The sequence below is a fragment of the Phoca vitulina genome, unplaced genomic scaffold, assembly GCF_004348235.1.
Source record: "Phoca vitulina isolate PV1807 unplaced genomic scaffold, GSC_HSeal_1.0 scaffold21, whole genome shotgun sequence".
NCBI classification, from domain to species: domain Eukaryota; kingdom Metazoa; phylum Chordata; class Mammalia; order Carnivora; family Phocidae; genus Phoca; species Phoca vitulina.
The window spans coordinates 32,278,008-32,291,123 of NW_022589724.1; the positions used below are offsets into that span (position 1 = coordinate 32,278,008).

The 13,116-nt window shown below is 62.0% G+C and overlaps 2 protein-coding genes across 3 annotated transcripts in view; both read right to left on the reverse strand.

The window, feature by feature from the left end:
* INPP5E (inositol polyphosphate-5-phosphatase E) overlaps window positions 1-4,965 on the reverse strand; it is a 12,327-nt gene extending 7,362 nt beyond the window's left edge. The window contains exons 1-2 of one of the 2 annotated variants that reach the window (XM_032418671.1): window positions 4,894-4,965; window positions 2,882-3,913 (exon numbers count right to left, since the gene is read on the reverse strand). In XM_032418671.1, the coding sequence (XP_032274562.1) occupies window positions 2,882-3,600 (719 nt within the window). In that variant the 5' untranslated portion in view covers window positions 3,601-3,913; window positions 4,894-4,965. Of the gene's footprint in view, window positions 1-2,881; window positions 3,914-4,554; window positions 4,606-4,893 lie in introns of those variants that run through there. The other variant, XM_032418672.1, reaches the window with a different exon arrangement.
* Window positions 4,966-5,287: 322 nt separating this feature from the next.
* SEC16A (SEC16 homolog A, endoplasmic reticulum export factor) overlaps window positions 5,288-13,116 on the reverse strand; it is a 33,855-nt gene continuing 26,026 nt past the window's right edge. Inside the window, 9 exon segments of the mRNA XM_032418402.1 lie at window positions 5,288-6,942; window positions 8,039-8,116; window positions 8,990-9,049; window positions 9,515-9,589; window positions 10,158-10,252; window positions 10,472-10,609; window positions 10,972-11,083; window positions 11,185-11,241; window positions 11,413-11,493. Of these exon segments, the coding sequence (XP_032274293.1) occupies window positions 6,874-6,942; window positions 8,039-8,116; window positions 8,990-9,049; window positions 9,515-9,589; window positions 10,158-10,252; window positions 10,472-10,609; window positions 10,972-11,083; window positions 11,185-11,241; window positions 11,413-11,493 (765 nt within the window). The 3' untranslated portion in view covers window positions 5,288-6,873.

Sequence of the window (13,116 nt, forward strand, 5' to 3'; positions counted from 1 at the left end):
CCCCAGTGCCATCCATCTGCTATGGATACTGACCACCCGTCCCCCCCAGTGCCATCCATCTGCCGCAGACACTGACCCCCCGTCCCCCTGCACACCCAGAGGGCGGCTCCATCGTCTCCTGGTCATCTCGGAGGCTGATCAGACTCCATTCCCATGTCCTGGCTGATGTACCCCAATGAGCTCCGTGGGTCCTATCCCTACTCCAGTGACACCAAGATGGGGGCCTGATCAGTCCACAAGAACAGCCCTCATCGTCAGCCATCACCCTGATGGCCGCGTGCAAATGAGGGCTCTTTCGAAGTGCTCTTTCCAGCACCGGGTGGCTGGCTGTTCCTTCTGAGGCCCCCCCCTGTTTCCCAGCAGGCAGGGCTGCCCAGTCCCGTCTGTCAGGGGTAGGCCAAGGGCGCCGTGTGCCAAGGCGTGGCAGCCGGGCCCTGCGGTGCAGGAAGACGGGGGGCAGTGGGCTGCAGAGGCGGTGGGCTCCGAACACTGGGGTGGACCACCGGGTGCCGCTGATCGCACCTGGCTTCCGCCCTTCTCCCCACGCCGCGCCCCTCCACGCTGCCCCGCACGCGCCTTCCCCGCCGGCCTCCACCTTCCGGGACGCGGGAGAACCTGTCCCCTGCGGCCGCTCGGCCCGGCCCCGCCACCGCGGCTTACCCGGGCTTCATGACGGACGGCTCGTTCGGCAGCGTCCTTGAGAAACCGGCCCCACGTCCGTTAACAGGCACCCCGAGTACTTTCCAAGCCTCTGACGGCTCCCCACCCCGCGCCCCGCACCGTCCACCGCGGGGGGCCGGCCTGAGCACGGGCGTCTCCGCTCTGACCTCGGCCCGCTCCCGCCTGTTTGTGGCCAGTCCGTGAGCTAAGAACCGTTTTCACGCTTACAAACGGTTGGGGGGAGAAAACCAGTGTTTCGTGACGCAGGAAAACGACCTAAAATCCAAACGTCGGCGCCCTGAAACGAAGTGTCGCGACCCCACAGCGGGGGTCTGCTTCTCCCCGCCCCCCACAGACGTGCGCACGCCCACCAGGGAGACACGGACCCTCCGGCTCTCCTCGGAGGAAGGGTGCTCACGCCTGTTCCGGAGCACACCGGGGGGCTGAGACGGGGTCTTCAGGCCGCAGAACTGGGGTGAGGGATCCCCATCAGCCTGCTGTTTGCTGCTTGTCTGAAAACAGTGAATCGAGGACCCGATTCTGAGACGAGATTCCCGTCTTCTGGAACGAGCGGTGTGCGTGCGTCACACGCCGCTCCTGTGGGGGTGACACTGCCGGGACACGAAGCCTCGCCGGCTTCCGGAAACCCTAGCGGAGGAACCGGTTCTGTCCGGCACGGCTGGGCTCGCCACCAGCTTCCTCTGCCGCCTGACCCTCAGAACCCGCGCAGGCGACCCTCGGTGGCCACGGGGGCTTTGCAGCGTGGTTAGTTAAGGATGGCAGTGTGGGAGCGTCCCAGATGGAGGGTGGGCGCTAGATCCAACGAGCAGCGCCCCTGTGAGAGGAGAGACGGGTGAGGGCACAGGCCGGAGGGGCACCGGGGCCACCGGGAGCTGGAAGGGCAGGAAGGACCCTCCCCTGGAGCCTCCGGAAGGAGCGCAGCCCTGCGACACCGGGATTTCTGACTTGAGGTCTCCACAACTGGGAGAGAACACGGTCCTTTTGTTTCAGGACTTCTGGTTTGGGGCCATGGGTCACGGACACCAGCGCAGCGACCATCCCACCATCTGCTGGCTCCGTGTCCAGCTGGGCTGGTGCTGGCCTAGTGTGGACTGGAGAGGGCAGCAGGTGGAGCGGTGGTGAGGAGTTTGGTGAGGGAAGTGAGGCCAGGGCCTCACCTGGGGCCTTGGGTGCCATGCTGGGGAGTGGGTGGTGCGGGGACCCCCAAGTCAGGGCCTGTATGTGCTTCAAACAACCCGCCGAAGCCTGGTAGGGAGCAGGGACCTGGGCCAAGTGGCAGGAGAGTGGCAGCGGGGGCACTGCAGTGTGAGCCCCACGACTGAGGTCCCCGGGGAAGAGCAGACTTGGACAGGCTGGGCTCGGAAGTATCTGGGACCCCCGGTCTGCTGGCTGGAGCCAGGAGCACGCGCAGGAGTCCCGAGCGAAGGAGAGGTGTCGGGGCGGAAGCGCCTGGCTAGGTTCTTTGGAAGCTATAAAAAAGTCAGAACGCATTCGCTGTTGAAGTCCCGTAAAGACTGGAAACCAAGCGTCCTCTGCGGTTGTGGGGCCAAGTGGGAGCTGACGGATGCGGGGCGCTCAGCAAACAGTCCGAGCCTCAGAGAAATCGCGACACTCCCGGAAGCAACGTGCAGCCAGTCGGGCCCTGCGCGCCCTCCCTGCAGCCAGCGAGCGGCCCGGGGGGCCCCCCTCTCTGAGGTCCGAGAGTCCCCCTCCAGCCATCTGTCCTGGACGGCGGCCTGGCGGGCGCACAGAGCTCCGCCCCGGCTGCTCGCGCTGCAGGCCTACAGCACCAGCCGGGGCCCCGGGGGCCCCTCCGCGTCGGACTGGGGGAGTGACAGCCCCGCTCAAGGCTACATGGCAGGGCCCTGCGGCCGCACAAACAGCAACGCGGACACCCACACGGACCCAGGAAGCTGTCCCGACGCTCAGAACCAGAGAGAGCCAACGAGGCACGGCGTTGCGTGCAGAAGGTCATGGATGCCTCTGAACCATGTTTCACAGGCACGCGTGCCCTGAGTGCTGCTGAAACACGGAGGGAAAGTTCTGGAAGGGGTGTCCCTCTGGGAAGGAGTAGCCTCCGCATCACACCGCACACAGTTTTACGAGAAAACCTTCACGTGCTTCTCGAGGAGGGTGCCCGCGAACGCTCAAACAACCCACAGAGGATGCGCCCCCCCCCCCGGCCCCCCGGAGGCCCTACCTGCTCCGGACGTCCTTGGCGCGGATGGGCGCCAGGAGGCTGAAGGAGGACTTGGCATCGCAGGCCAGGGGGCTTGGGGGCCGGCCGGGGCCCAGGCTGCTGTGGGCCCGGAACAGTCTGCTCTGCAGGCGGGGCTTGCAGTCGGTCTGAACCAAGTCCACCCTGTCTGCTGACCGCAGGGAACTGGAGGCCACCTTCTGGCCCACAGCCGGCAGCCTGCTGGGGCTCCCAGCCAAGGCCCCGTCCCGGTGCAGGAGGTCCAGGGAAGTGCCGATCATTCCGGAGAGACAGTGACCCCACGAGGAGGGGCTCCCTCCGGCGCTGCCCTGGGCCCTGCGGGATGTGGGGATTTCCTGCAAGGAGGTGCTCAGGCAGGGTGGGGAGTCAGTGTGGGTGGGGGGCCTGGGGACCTCGTCCTGCAAGGAGCCCCTAGAGGGGCTGGCCCCACTGCGCGCGGCCAGGTCCTCCTGGCTGGTTCGGAAACGCCGCCTCCTCCATGCCTTCTCGTCCAGTGACAGAGCTCGCTCCAGCCGGGGCCTCGTCGGCGGCTTTGGGGTAAAGGGTGTGGCCTTGGCTTGTGGGTCCTCATTGCTGATTTGTGCTGGAAGGTTCAGAGGGAGCACTGGGCTCTTCTCAGGGCCCTGACCGTTGTTAGTAGGCGGGGACCCTGGGTGGGCTTCGAGGTCTCTGCCCGTGTTTGGAAGCTGTCCCTTGAGCATTCTGTCTTCAGGCTGCAGAGGCTGCGGGGGAGATGCCTCTGAACGGCCCGGGCCCGCTAACGTGGACAGCCCAGAGGCCAGAGCACAGGTGCTGGCAGCCCAGCCCCCCGGCCCCGGGAGGCCCCAGGAGACAACTCCCGCTGGGCGCTGCCGGTGAAGCCCGGGGTCAGGGATGCGCGGTCAGACGTCGGCGGGCAGCCACTGAGGAGAGAGGGCGCAGGGGCTCCGCCTCAGGCCCGGGGCCGGCCGGTAGGGGCAGGGCGCGTTGCTGCATGGCTGGGAGCCCTGGAGTCCCGCTGTCTCCCACAGGAACCTGCAGGAAAACCGAGCTATTGGCCTCGCACAGCACGGCCCGCATGCCAGGTGAGTGCTCCCACGGGACCGCTGCGGTTCAGGGTGACAGAGGGACAGGCCAGCAGCAGTCTAGCAAGAACACACATTGAGACGTTCGCCCGCTGCCTCCTCCCGGGAGGTGGGTGCAAGCTGGCACCTCTCAGGATGGGAAGCCACCACGCCGACCGGCCTGCCCCTCCGTGGGGCGCTAGGGGTGACCAGGGGAGAACCACAACCCCAAGGTCAAGGCCAGTGCGTGCAGCCTCCATGGGGGAGGGGGGTCCCTGCGCCCTCACTCAGCTGCGCGCCCACCCCCATCGCTCCTCCCGCAGACCCCGCCCCAAGAGAGGTCCCCTCTGCAGGCTGGAGGCCACGCCGCCGCCAAAGGCCCAGGCTCAGAACCTGGGAGCCAGTGAGGCCGCCGCGGGGTCCCCAGGGCAACGACCGCCGCGCAGGCGGACCCCGCCCCCGGCCCCTGTCCCCGCCCCCATCCAGGGGTGACCACCCCACGCCCTGGACCCGCGCGCCCGCCCCATCCAGGGTCGCCCCGCGCTCCGGACTCGCGCCCCCGCCCAGGGGTCACTCCGTGCGATACGCGTCCCCGCCCCGCCGAGGGGTCACCCTGCGCCCCGGATCCGCATCCCCGCCTAGGAGTCAGCCTGAGCTCCGAACTCGCGCCCCCGCCCCCGTTCAGGGATCACTCCGCGCGCCGGATACGCGTCCCCGCCCCCGCCCAGAGTCGCCCGGCGCCCTGGACCCGCGCCCCCGCCCCGCCCAGGAGCCACCCTGCGCCCTGGATACGAGTCCCCTCCCCTGCAGAGGGTCGCCCCGCGCCCTGGATCCGCGCCCCCGCCCCGCCCAGGAGTCACCCCGCGCTTCGGACCCTCGCCCCGCATCCCCGCCCAGGGGTCACCCCGCGCCCCGGACCCGCACCCCTGCCCGGGGTCGCCCTGCGCCCACCTCTCTGCGCCGCCCGCTCTCCGGCCCCGCGGGCCCGGCCGCCGCTCCCCGGCAACGGGCGTCTGGGGAATCCCGGGCTTGGTCCCCGCAGCGGCCCCTGGCGGCCGGAGGACCCAGCGCGCCCGCGAGCGCGGAGGACGCCCCTCCCCCACGCCGCGGCTTCCCAGGCTCCAGGGGTGGGTGGGCACACTGGGCCGGGCCTGCCCAAGGGACGCACCTCACTTGCTGCCAAGGCGGGGGGTGGGTGTGGGGGTGGGTGTGGCTGGGGGTTCCCCAGCACACCCACCCGCACCCTGCGGAGAAGCCCCTCCTGCCCGCACCCGCAGGCAGGGACCTTGTCCCCCCCCACCACCACCCTTGGTGACCCACAGACAAAAGGAAACAGACGACGCGCTTGCGAGCGCAAAATACTTTATTTACCAATTTGCAGTGTAACAATTTGCATCTAGGAAAAATAGCAGCTCCCGCCTGGCCTGGGAGGGAGCTTCTTGAATCAAAAGTTGCTGGCAGCGGGCGCAGGCCAGGTGGGGGGAGCGGGGGGGCCAGGGGGGTCTGGGGTCCCAGGACCCCACTGAGGGTGGACCAAGGGACACAGGAGGCTGCTGCCCGGTCAACCAGCCCTGGCCTCTCTCAAAGTGACAGGAGCAAATGCACCCAGACGTGCACGTGGGTGACGCCACGGGAAAGGCTCCCGTGGCCCTTCCTGGATGACCCAGGGCCCCCGGGAAGCGGGAGGCCTGCGCGAATTCCACAGTTATACCATTTCTGCCTTAGATTTAAAATACCAAGCAAACTATGTTCCCCAGCAGAACCTACAGAAATTATTTTCTAATGATTCTTATAAATATTTAAATCTTTTCTGCAGTTTCTTCAGAGCTAACAAGAATGTGAATAATTTTCAGAACAGTCGATGAAGCCGTAAAGCTTGGAGTCCAGGGGGAGGGCTCTCCCTCTGTGGTTTCAGGTGGCTGGCGGCCGGCACACGACCTGCGGAAGATCTGGCGTGGGAAAACGGAGGCAGAGCCTCGGACTCGGAGCACGTGCCAACGAAGTCATCTCCGCCCTCTCTTCAAGATGCCACCAACCCGAGAGGACGTTAACCAGGCGAGAGAAAGCAAGGCAAGTGGATGGCGCCGTGAAGAGCAGTCACGACCGAGCACAGGGTCGATGATCACACGAAGGTCGTGGCAGCCCCTCACGGTTCTCTGACGAGGAGTCTGATCAGGCTACGCACGGACTGAAAACCCCCAATGCAATCTGTTACAGTGACAGTTTTAGTACTGGTGGATTCACGGGGACCAGTCCCGTGTGGAACGCAGCTGTCGGAGGCAGGGCCGCCCCTCGCAGACGGGCAAAGCCAGGCCCCTGGGTTGCGTGGGACATGAAGAAGCAGCTGGAAACGTCTTTGCTACCGGACAGAGATGCACTTCAGTGACTCGGGCCTCTCTCAAAAGCTCACCGAATTCTTGCTAAACCGAGTCCACAGTTCCTTGAGGACTTTGATGCAGAAAGGACCCCCAGGGCTGCCAGGCAGGCGGTGGGGCCTCTCCTGGGCCCAAGGCTCGCTCTTCACTCAGTGTTTTCAAAGAACCCTTGGGGGCTGGGAAATAAAGCACGGTTAGGTTTGCAGAGACACCTGGGTTCCTCAAGAGCAAAGTCTTTCCTGCAGCAAAGATGCCTCCAGCCTCGCCCAGCACAACGCTCTTCACAACTGAGACTGTTTTACCCTTAAATCACTGTTAGGTGAACGAAGGAGCCAAGAGCTCCCCGTTTCGGGCGGCCTCACACAGGAGCTGTGCACCTGACCCTGGCCACCCTTCACAGACGGTGGCGGTGGAGGAAGAACAGGTACAGTCACGGTGGAATCACTCCTATGCCCATTCGGGAACACAGGGACGTTGTAGGTGATCTGTTGGAGTTCTTGGGGGAGCATAATAATGATTTCAGGGTTCCAGATGCTACTCCAGGACGGGAACTCTTCTAGCTCAACGCTGGGTATTTTCTCTGGCCAATCCTCCCCATCCTTGAGCATCCCGAGGGGGCCGAGGCCTAGGAAGACAAGGAAGAGCGCTGACTTCCACGCGCCCAGCCTCCGAGGCCGGCAGCATCCCGGGAACACCCGCGAGGCTCGTGTGTGCGGGACCGTCTACACCGACCCACAGGCAGCCCCTGGTAATTGACCCGGTGGGGACCAAACCGGGCGGTCTCTTTAAAGGTGTCTGCGGTTTATGGGGCGCCTAGGTGACTCAGTCGGTTAAGAGGCTGCCTTCGGTTCAGGTCATGATCCCAGGGTCCTGGGATCGAGCCCCGCATCAGGCTCCCTGCTCAGCAGAGGGCCTGCTTCTCCCTTTCCCTCTGCCTGCCGCTCTGCCTACTTGTGCTCTCTGTCAAATAAATAAATTTAAAAAAAAATCTTTAATAAAAAAAAAATTTATAAAAAAAGGGGTCTGCGGTTTTGTCAGGTGGTAGGAGGGGAGGCCAATGCTGGCGGCTGCCCCAGAACCTGTAGGCAGCACACAGGCATTTACCTCTGCCCCCTTGCAAATCCTAGCGAGAATGAACTCAAAGAATTCATGTAAAGCACAGGCTACAAGATGGAGGTAACAGGACAGAAAAAAAAACACATCTTGGAGCAGAAAAGCAGATGCGCGGCGGCCAGGTTGTAACTGAGTGGGACGTGGTAGCCCTGAGGTTGGGGTGGCGAGGTGCCGAGCGCCGGGTGCAGAGCGAGCAGGTCCGGCCATCCCAGGTAGTGCGGGCAGGGGCCGCACCAGGACACCTGAGCTCAGGTGAGAGTTTACATCCTTAATGCCAGGACGACCCCTCGCCCCTCCTCGGCTCTCCCCAAACTGGCAGCCAGTCTGTATACTACGGGCAAGAAGTGGGAATGGAAGAGAGAGAAGGCAGAGGGAGAGAACTACGAGGGAGCATTCAAGAACATTCCCCAACTGCAAGACATGGGCTGGCAGGGGAAGGGCGGCCAAGGCCAGCACGTGGGAGTCAGACCCAGACCCACGGCGCAGTGTGTCAGCAGGAAAGTGGAGGAGCCCCTGCTCGGCCAGGAGCAGGGGAGGGGCAGACGAGGGAGAAGGGGCAGCGGGCGCAGTGGGTCGGGGCACGGGCTGGGGGACAGGAGGGCACTGACCTGTGCGAACTGAGCAGGGCTGTAGAAGGGCACGGCTGCTCCGGGAGCGGCCCCTGCAGGGAGGTGATCACTGGGAGCCTGAGAAACACAGAGAGCCCGTGTCAACAGAGTGCCGTGACAGCAGTTTGCTCCCTTTGTGAACACAGACACTACTCCTGGGGGACCGTTTACAGTGCTCTAAGTAAGCCACTGAAGCAGGTCGAAGACACTTCTCGCAACACTGGATTTAATTACGTCAAGGTTCACGGGAAAATGGTAAGACGTAAAGCAGCATGCAGAGAGAAATGCCTTAAAACCAGAACATGCAGGAACGAGGAGTGCACGGCACCAAGACGTCCCATTAGCGTCGACTTTAAGCAGTTAGTAAACATTTTTGATTACTTCAGACCTCCGGTATCCAGCTATCAAATCCAGTGTTTTAGTATGCAAATAAAAAGGTCACGTGAAGCCTTCTATTGAGCCAATGGAAACGCGTTGTTCCACGATACAGAGAAAAGATGAGGCATTCCTTTATCTCCCGCCCAGACTGGCCGAAGGACAGCTTCCCGCCGCCCTCGGCCTGGCCTACGAGACGCTGTCTCGCGCTCGGTCAGAGAACAGAAGTCCCTCCTGCCCCCGGCGGGCTTCTGAGACCCACTCACACACGGCGAGCCTACGCCGGAGGCCGGCCATGAGGAAAAACCAATCCAGAAAAAACACAATTACAAGACTGCAGTCATTCACTAGGAACATTTTGGGGTCCACATGCTCGTCAGTGCATCTGGACGGCTCCTGACCCCCCGAGGGCCCTGGGAGAAAGGAACACTGCATCGTCTGGCGTGCGGCGGACGGGGAGGCAGTGCGGCGCGTTAGCGACAAGGGCACGGCGGCCGCCAGCACAGCGCGCTCAGAGGGAACACACAGGCGACCCAGTTCAACTCGTGTTCAGTGAGAACCGCCAGCCACAGGTACCTGATAAAAATGCTGGCTTACTTCACGTGATAATGAACTCATTGAACTACAGCGTGAAAGCTACAAAACAGCAAGAACACACACAAAACACAGACAAATAAAAAATCAACATGCATGTTGCTGCTCCAAGCAGTCAGTTTAACCCCAGAGAGCTTCATGACGCCATTAGAATCAGTACAGTCCAAATGGGAGAAAAGCCAGAGTTAGCTTAAAACGCCTACTTTCGGGGACAGTTTTTATGAAGAAAGCGCCACAAGCTGGGGGCCTTGGGCGGCCCTGCCGTGTGAGCGGAGCCTGGGGCGTGTGCTCCAGCCCTGCTCGACGTGGGGCTCCCGGGCGACTCTGCACAGACCAGGGGGGCTGTCTGCTGTGCGGACACACCCCGCAGGCTCTAAGAAGCTGCTAAACCGCCTTTTCCGACTCGTCAACATTCGCTTTTAGAAGAAGAAGCCACTTGGACCATACCCACGAGTGAGGTGCCGGGCCCGGCTTCGGGGAAGGCCCTCTCCTACGGGAGCGCCTTACCTCTCCTCCCTGGGAGCCGTCCTCACGGGTGGGTGGGAGCTCAGGGCCGGGGAGCGACGCCGCGGAGCCGAACGCCTATCAGAGGAAGAAGACATGCAGTCCTCCTCACTGGGCAGGACGACGCGGCCCCCCTCCGGCCCCGGCGCCGAGGCGCTCCGCTCCGTGTAAAGCATCCCTCTGAGCAGCTGCAGGGCCCACGGGCTCCACCGCGGACGGACGGCCCATCTCTAGGGAACACGGACCCTGGGCCCCGCGATGGCATTATCACCCCATCTTCGAGCAGGAAACAGGCTTTGAGGAGTTAAGTAACCCCTCACGTGTTAAGCAGCTCATTAAACGGGGAACCAGGCTTGCAATCCACTATGTCCACCTCAGACACCAGACTCTGAATGATCCTATTTCACGTGCAAGTTCCCAAAATTAAAAAACACCTCTTTACGACTATGATTTCAGTAACCACGTGCACGTGGCTATACTCTGCTTCTCTTGAGGACCTTCGTTCAGGGGAAAGAGACTTCCGACAGACACAGACTCTGCCCCTGGGTGCACAGCGGGCCTGATGCAAAGGTCAGGGCCAACTTTCCTGGGCGGGGTGCGGGGCAAACCCTCACCGCCCTCCTGCCTGTCCTGTGGCCCTGCTCACCTGGGGCTCCGAGGCCGGCTCTAGGTTGGCCGGACCCCCTGCAGGCGCCTGCCCTTCCCTGCTGGCCCCCTCTGCAGGTGGGGCTTCCTCTGCGTCTGTGAAGGGGACAGTGCGGGAAGCTGTCATTCCATCCAAAACACTGCTGGCCTTACATTTCCCACAGTCCCACTCGTGCGGGATAGGGAAAGAAGCCCGTGAACGAGCAGATGAACCCAGGCTCCCTGCACATCGGCCGGGTCACTCTTCTTACGGGAGATAAAAGCCAGAGGCTCTCAGAAAAGAGGTCAGAGGTCAGAAGGTCCCGTGGTGCCTACCTGGGTTTGGTCCAAACAAGTGAGCAGGAATCGGGAGCGGGGCAAGGGGAGCAAAAAACTCAGCAGGAGCAAGAGCTGGTTCACTCCGCTGGGGCCCCCCCGGGTTTAAAACATCCACGTAGCGTGCTCTGGCTCCAGCTGGGCCGGGAGAAGCAGCAGATTCAGGTCAGTGCACCACATGACTCCGCTCCCTGGGGCCCCCCTTCCCCGAGCAGGAAGAGCATGCGGGGACGCGGCTTTCCCCACAGCACAGCCCGGCTGCCACCCGGGGGAGGTGCCCGTCCCGCACTTCAAAGCTACCAGCTTGGGGGCTGCTGAGCAGGGCTCTCACGCTCTAGAGAAGGGGAGCTCTCCCTGCGGACTCGCCCCGGAAAACCAGGATGCCCTCTGCAGACAGACAGGCCTCCATCTGAACTATACTTACGGTCCCTAAGCTCTGGTATCTCTGGAGAACAGGCAAGTTCTCAAACCAACTCTGATCTCCACCTTGACTTTGTTACCTGCTTTCCTAGAAAACATGTTCACAGAGGCCCTCGGGGGCCCTCCAGGACCGGGGGGCGCAGCGAGCGGAGCCTTGGGGAGCGAGGTTGGTGGTGGGGGCGGAGCCTTCTTCTGCGGAGGGAAAGCGGCTCAGAGACCCTCCTGCGGATCCGAAGCCGCCGAGACGGCACGGGGAGCCGGGGCCCAGTGAAGCGCGAGGAATTCTGACTTACCTCCTCCTCTGGCTCATTTACATCCACCCATCGGTTCTTCTTTTCATCCCAGACGATCTGCCACGATTGTGAAAAGTAACAGAAGACGTCAGGAGGCAGAGCTGAGCAGAAGCAGCACCTGCTTCTTCCCGACACGGCGGCCTCCGGGAGACGAGACCCCGGCCTGCTCGGCGACCACCGTGCGCAGGAGCCTGCACGTTCCTCAGGGCCGCCCTCCACGACACTCACCGATTTGTTCTTGTCGTCTGGCAAATAAGCTTCTGTCCTTTTTTTCCCAGGAAGCCAACGAGAGAACCAGGATTCATTACTCTAAATGCAAAAACCATCAGAACCACCTTGAGGACACGGTGCTGGGTGAGCTGAGCCCGGCACAGAAAGACAAACCCTGAGGATCCACTCCCGGAGGCCCCAGAGGAGTCGGACCCACAGACGCGGGAGCGGGAGGGGTGGCGTGCAACGGGGACCGAGGTCCCGTCTGAGAAGACAAGTCCTGGAGAAGGGCGGAGAGGGCGGCTACACTGCAGCGTGCGCCTAACGCTGCAGAACCGTGCCCTTAAAAATGGTTAAAATGCTAAGTTTTATGTGTATTTTACCACAATTAAAACATCTGAACAGTGTGCCTTTTGGAGCTTTTCCTGTCTAAATGCCAACAAATGGCAGCCTCTGGCGTTCTCCCGGACTGAGCAGTGGCCAACAGACTGGGAATGTCCTTGTGGGCCCCCCTCAAACACAGTCCCCCGCCCCGTGTCCTATACTGGGAGAAGTTAGGTGTCAGGGACGCTTACTCCAATCCCTGCAGGCCGCACTTCAACTAAAACACAGACCAACGAGGAAGCAGCGGGTGCGTGTGCTCTCAAACCCCCCACCCTGAGCTCCGCAGCAGAGGGCGGCACGGGTGTGCACGCTCACGACTGGTCAGCGTGTCATAGTCCGGCTCAGGCTCACGCACACTCTGAATAAAATTTGTGTTTCCTTACGATGCTAATCATTAAGGGGCACCTGGGTGTCTCAGTCGCTTAAGTGTCCGACTCTTGGTTTCGGCTCAGGTTGTGATCTCAGGGTCATGGGATCGAGCCCCACATTGGGCTCTGTGGGGAATCTGCTTGGGTGTCCCTTTCCCTCTGCGCTCCTCCCCCACCCCATGCTTGCTCTCTCTCTCTAAAACGAATGAATAATTCTTTAAAAAAGAAAAGACGCAGGGCGCCTGGGTGGCTCAGTCGTTAAGCGTCTGCCTTCAGCTCAGGTCCATGATCCCAGGGTCCTGGGATCGAGCCTGGTGTAGGGCTCTCTGCTCGGCGGGAAGCCTGCTTCTCCCTCTCCTGCTCCCCCTGCTTGTGCTCTCTCTCTCACACTCTCTCTCTCCCTCTGTCAAATAAATGAAATCTTAAAAAAAGACACTAATGGTTAAATAAAATTCGATACGCTGAACTATATGAAAATTAAGAACATGTCCTGCATAAACTAACGTTAAGAGAGTAAAAAGGCAGTCCGCAGACTGGGGGAAGAAGACACTGTGAAGCCCACATTTCACAGAGGACGTGTGGCACAACTTTCAAGTGGGAGAAGACGCAAGCCAGCAGCGCACGGGAAAACACACAGGTGGTAACAGGTACGTGAGGAAGGTGCTCGGCGCACTAGCTTGTGAAGCAAAGCGACACCAGGAAGGGCCACGAACCCCCGCCGAGAGGCTGCCGTGGAGAGGCCCGAGCCTGTGTGTGCGGGGACAAGGACCTCCAGGCCAGTGACAAGGAATGACTGCGCCTCTCTGGCTCTGCTGGGGGAAGGTCACCTGGCACAACCCCCCAGGAAAACTGCCTGGTGGCACCTTCCCACACTGGACACACAGCTGTCCTGGGCCCTAGGCACGCCCCACAAGAAACAAGTGCTTTCACCAACAAAAGACAGAGAAGAACGCGCATATGGCTTTTACAG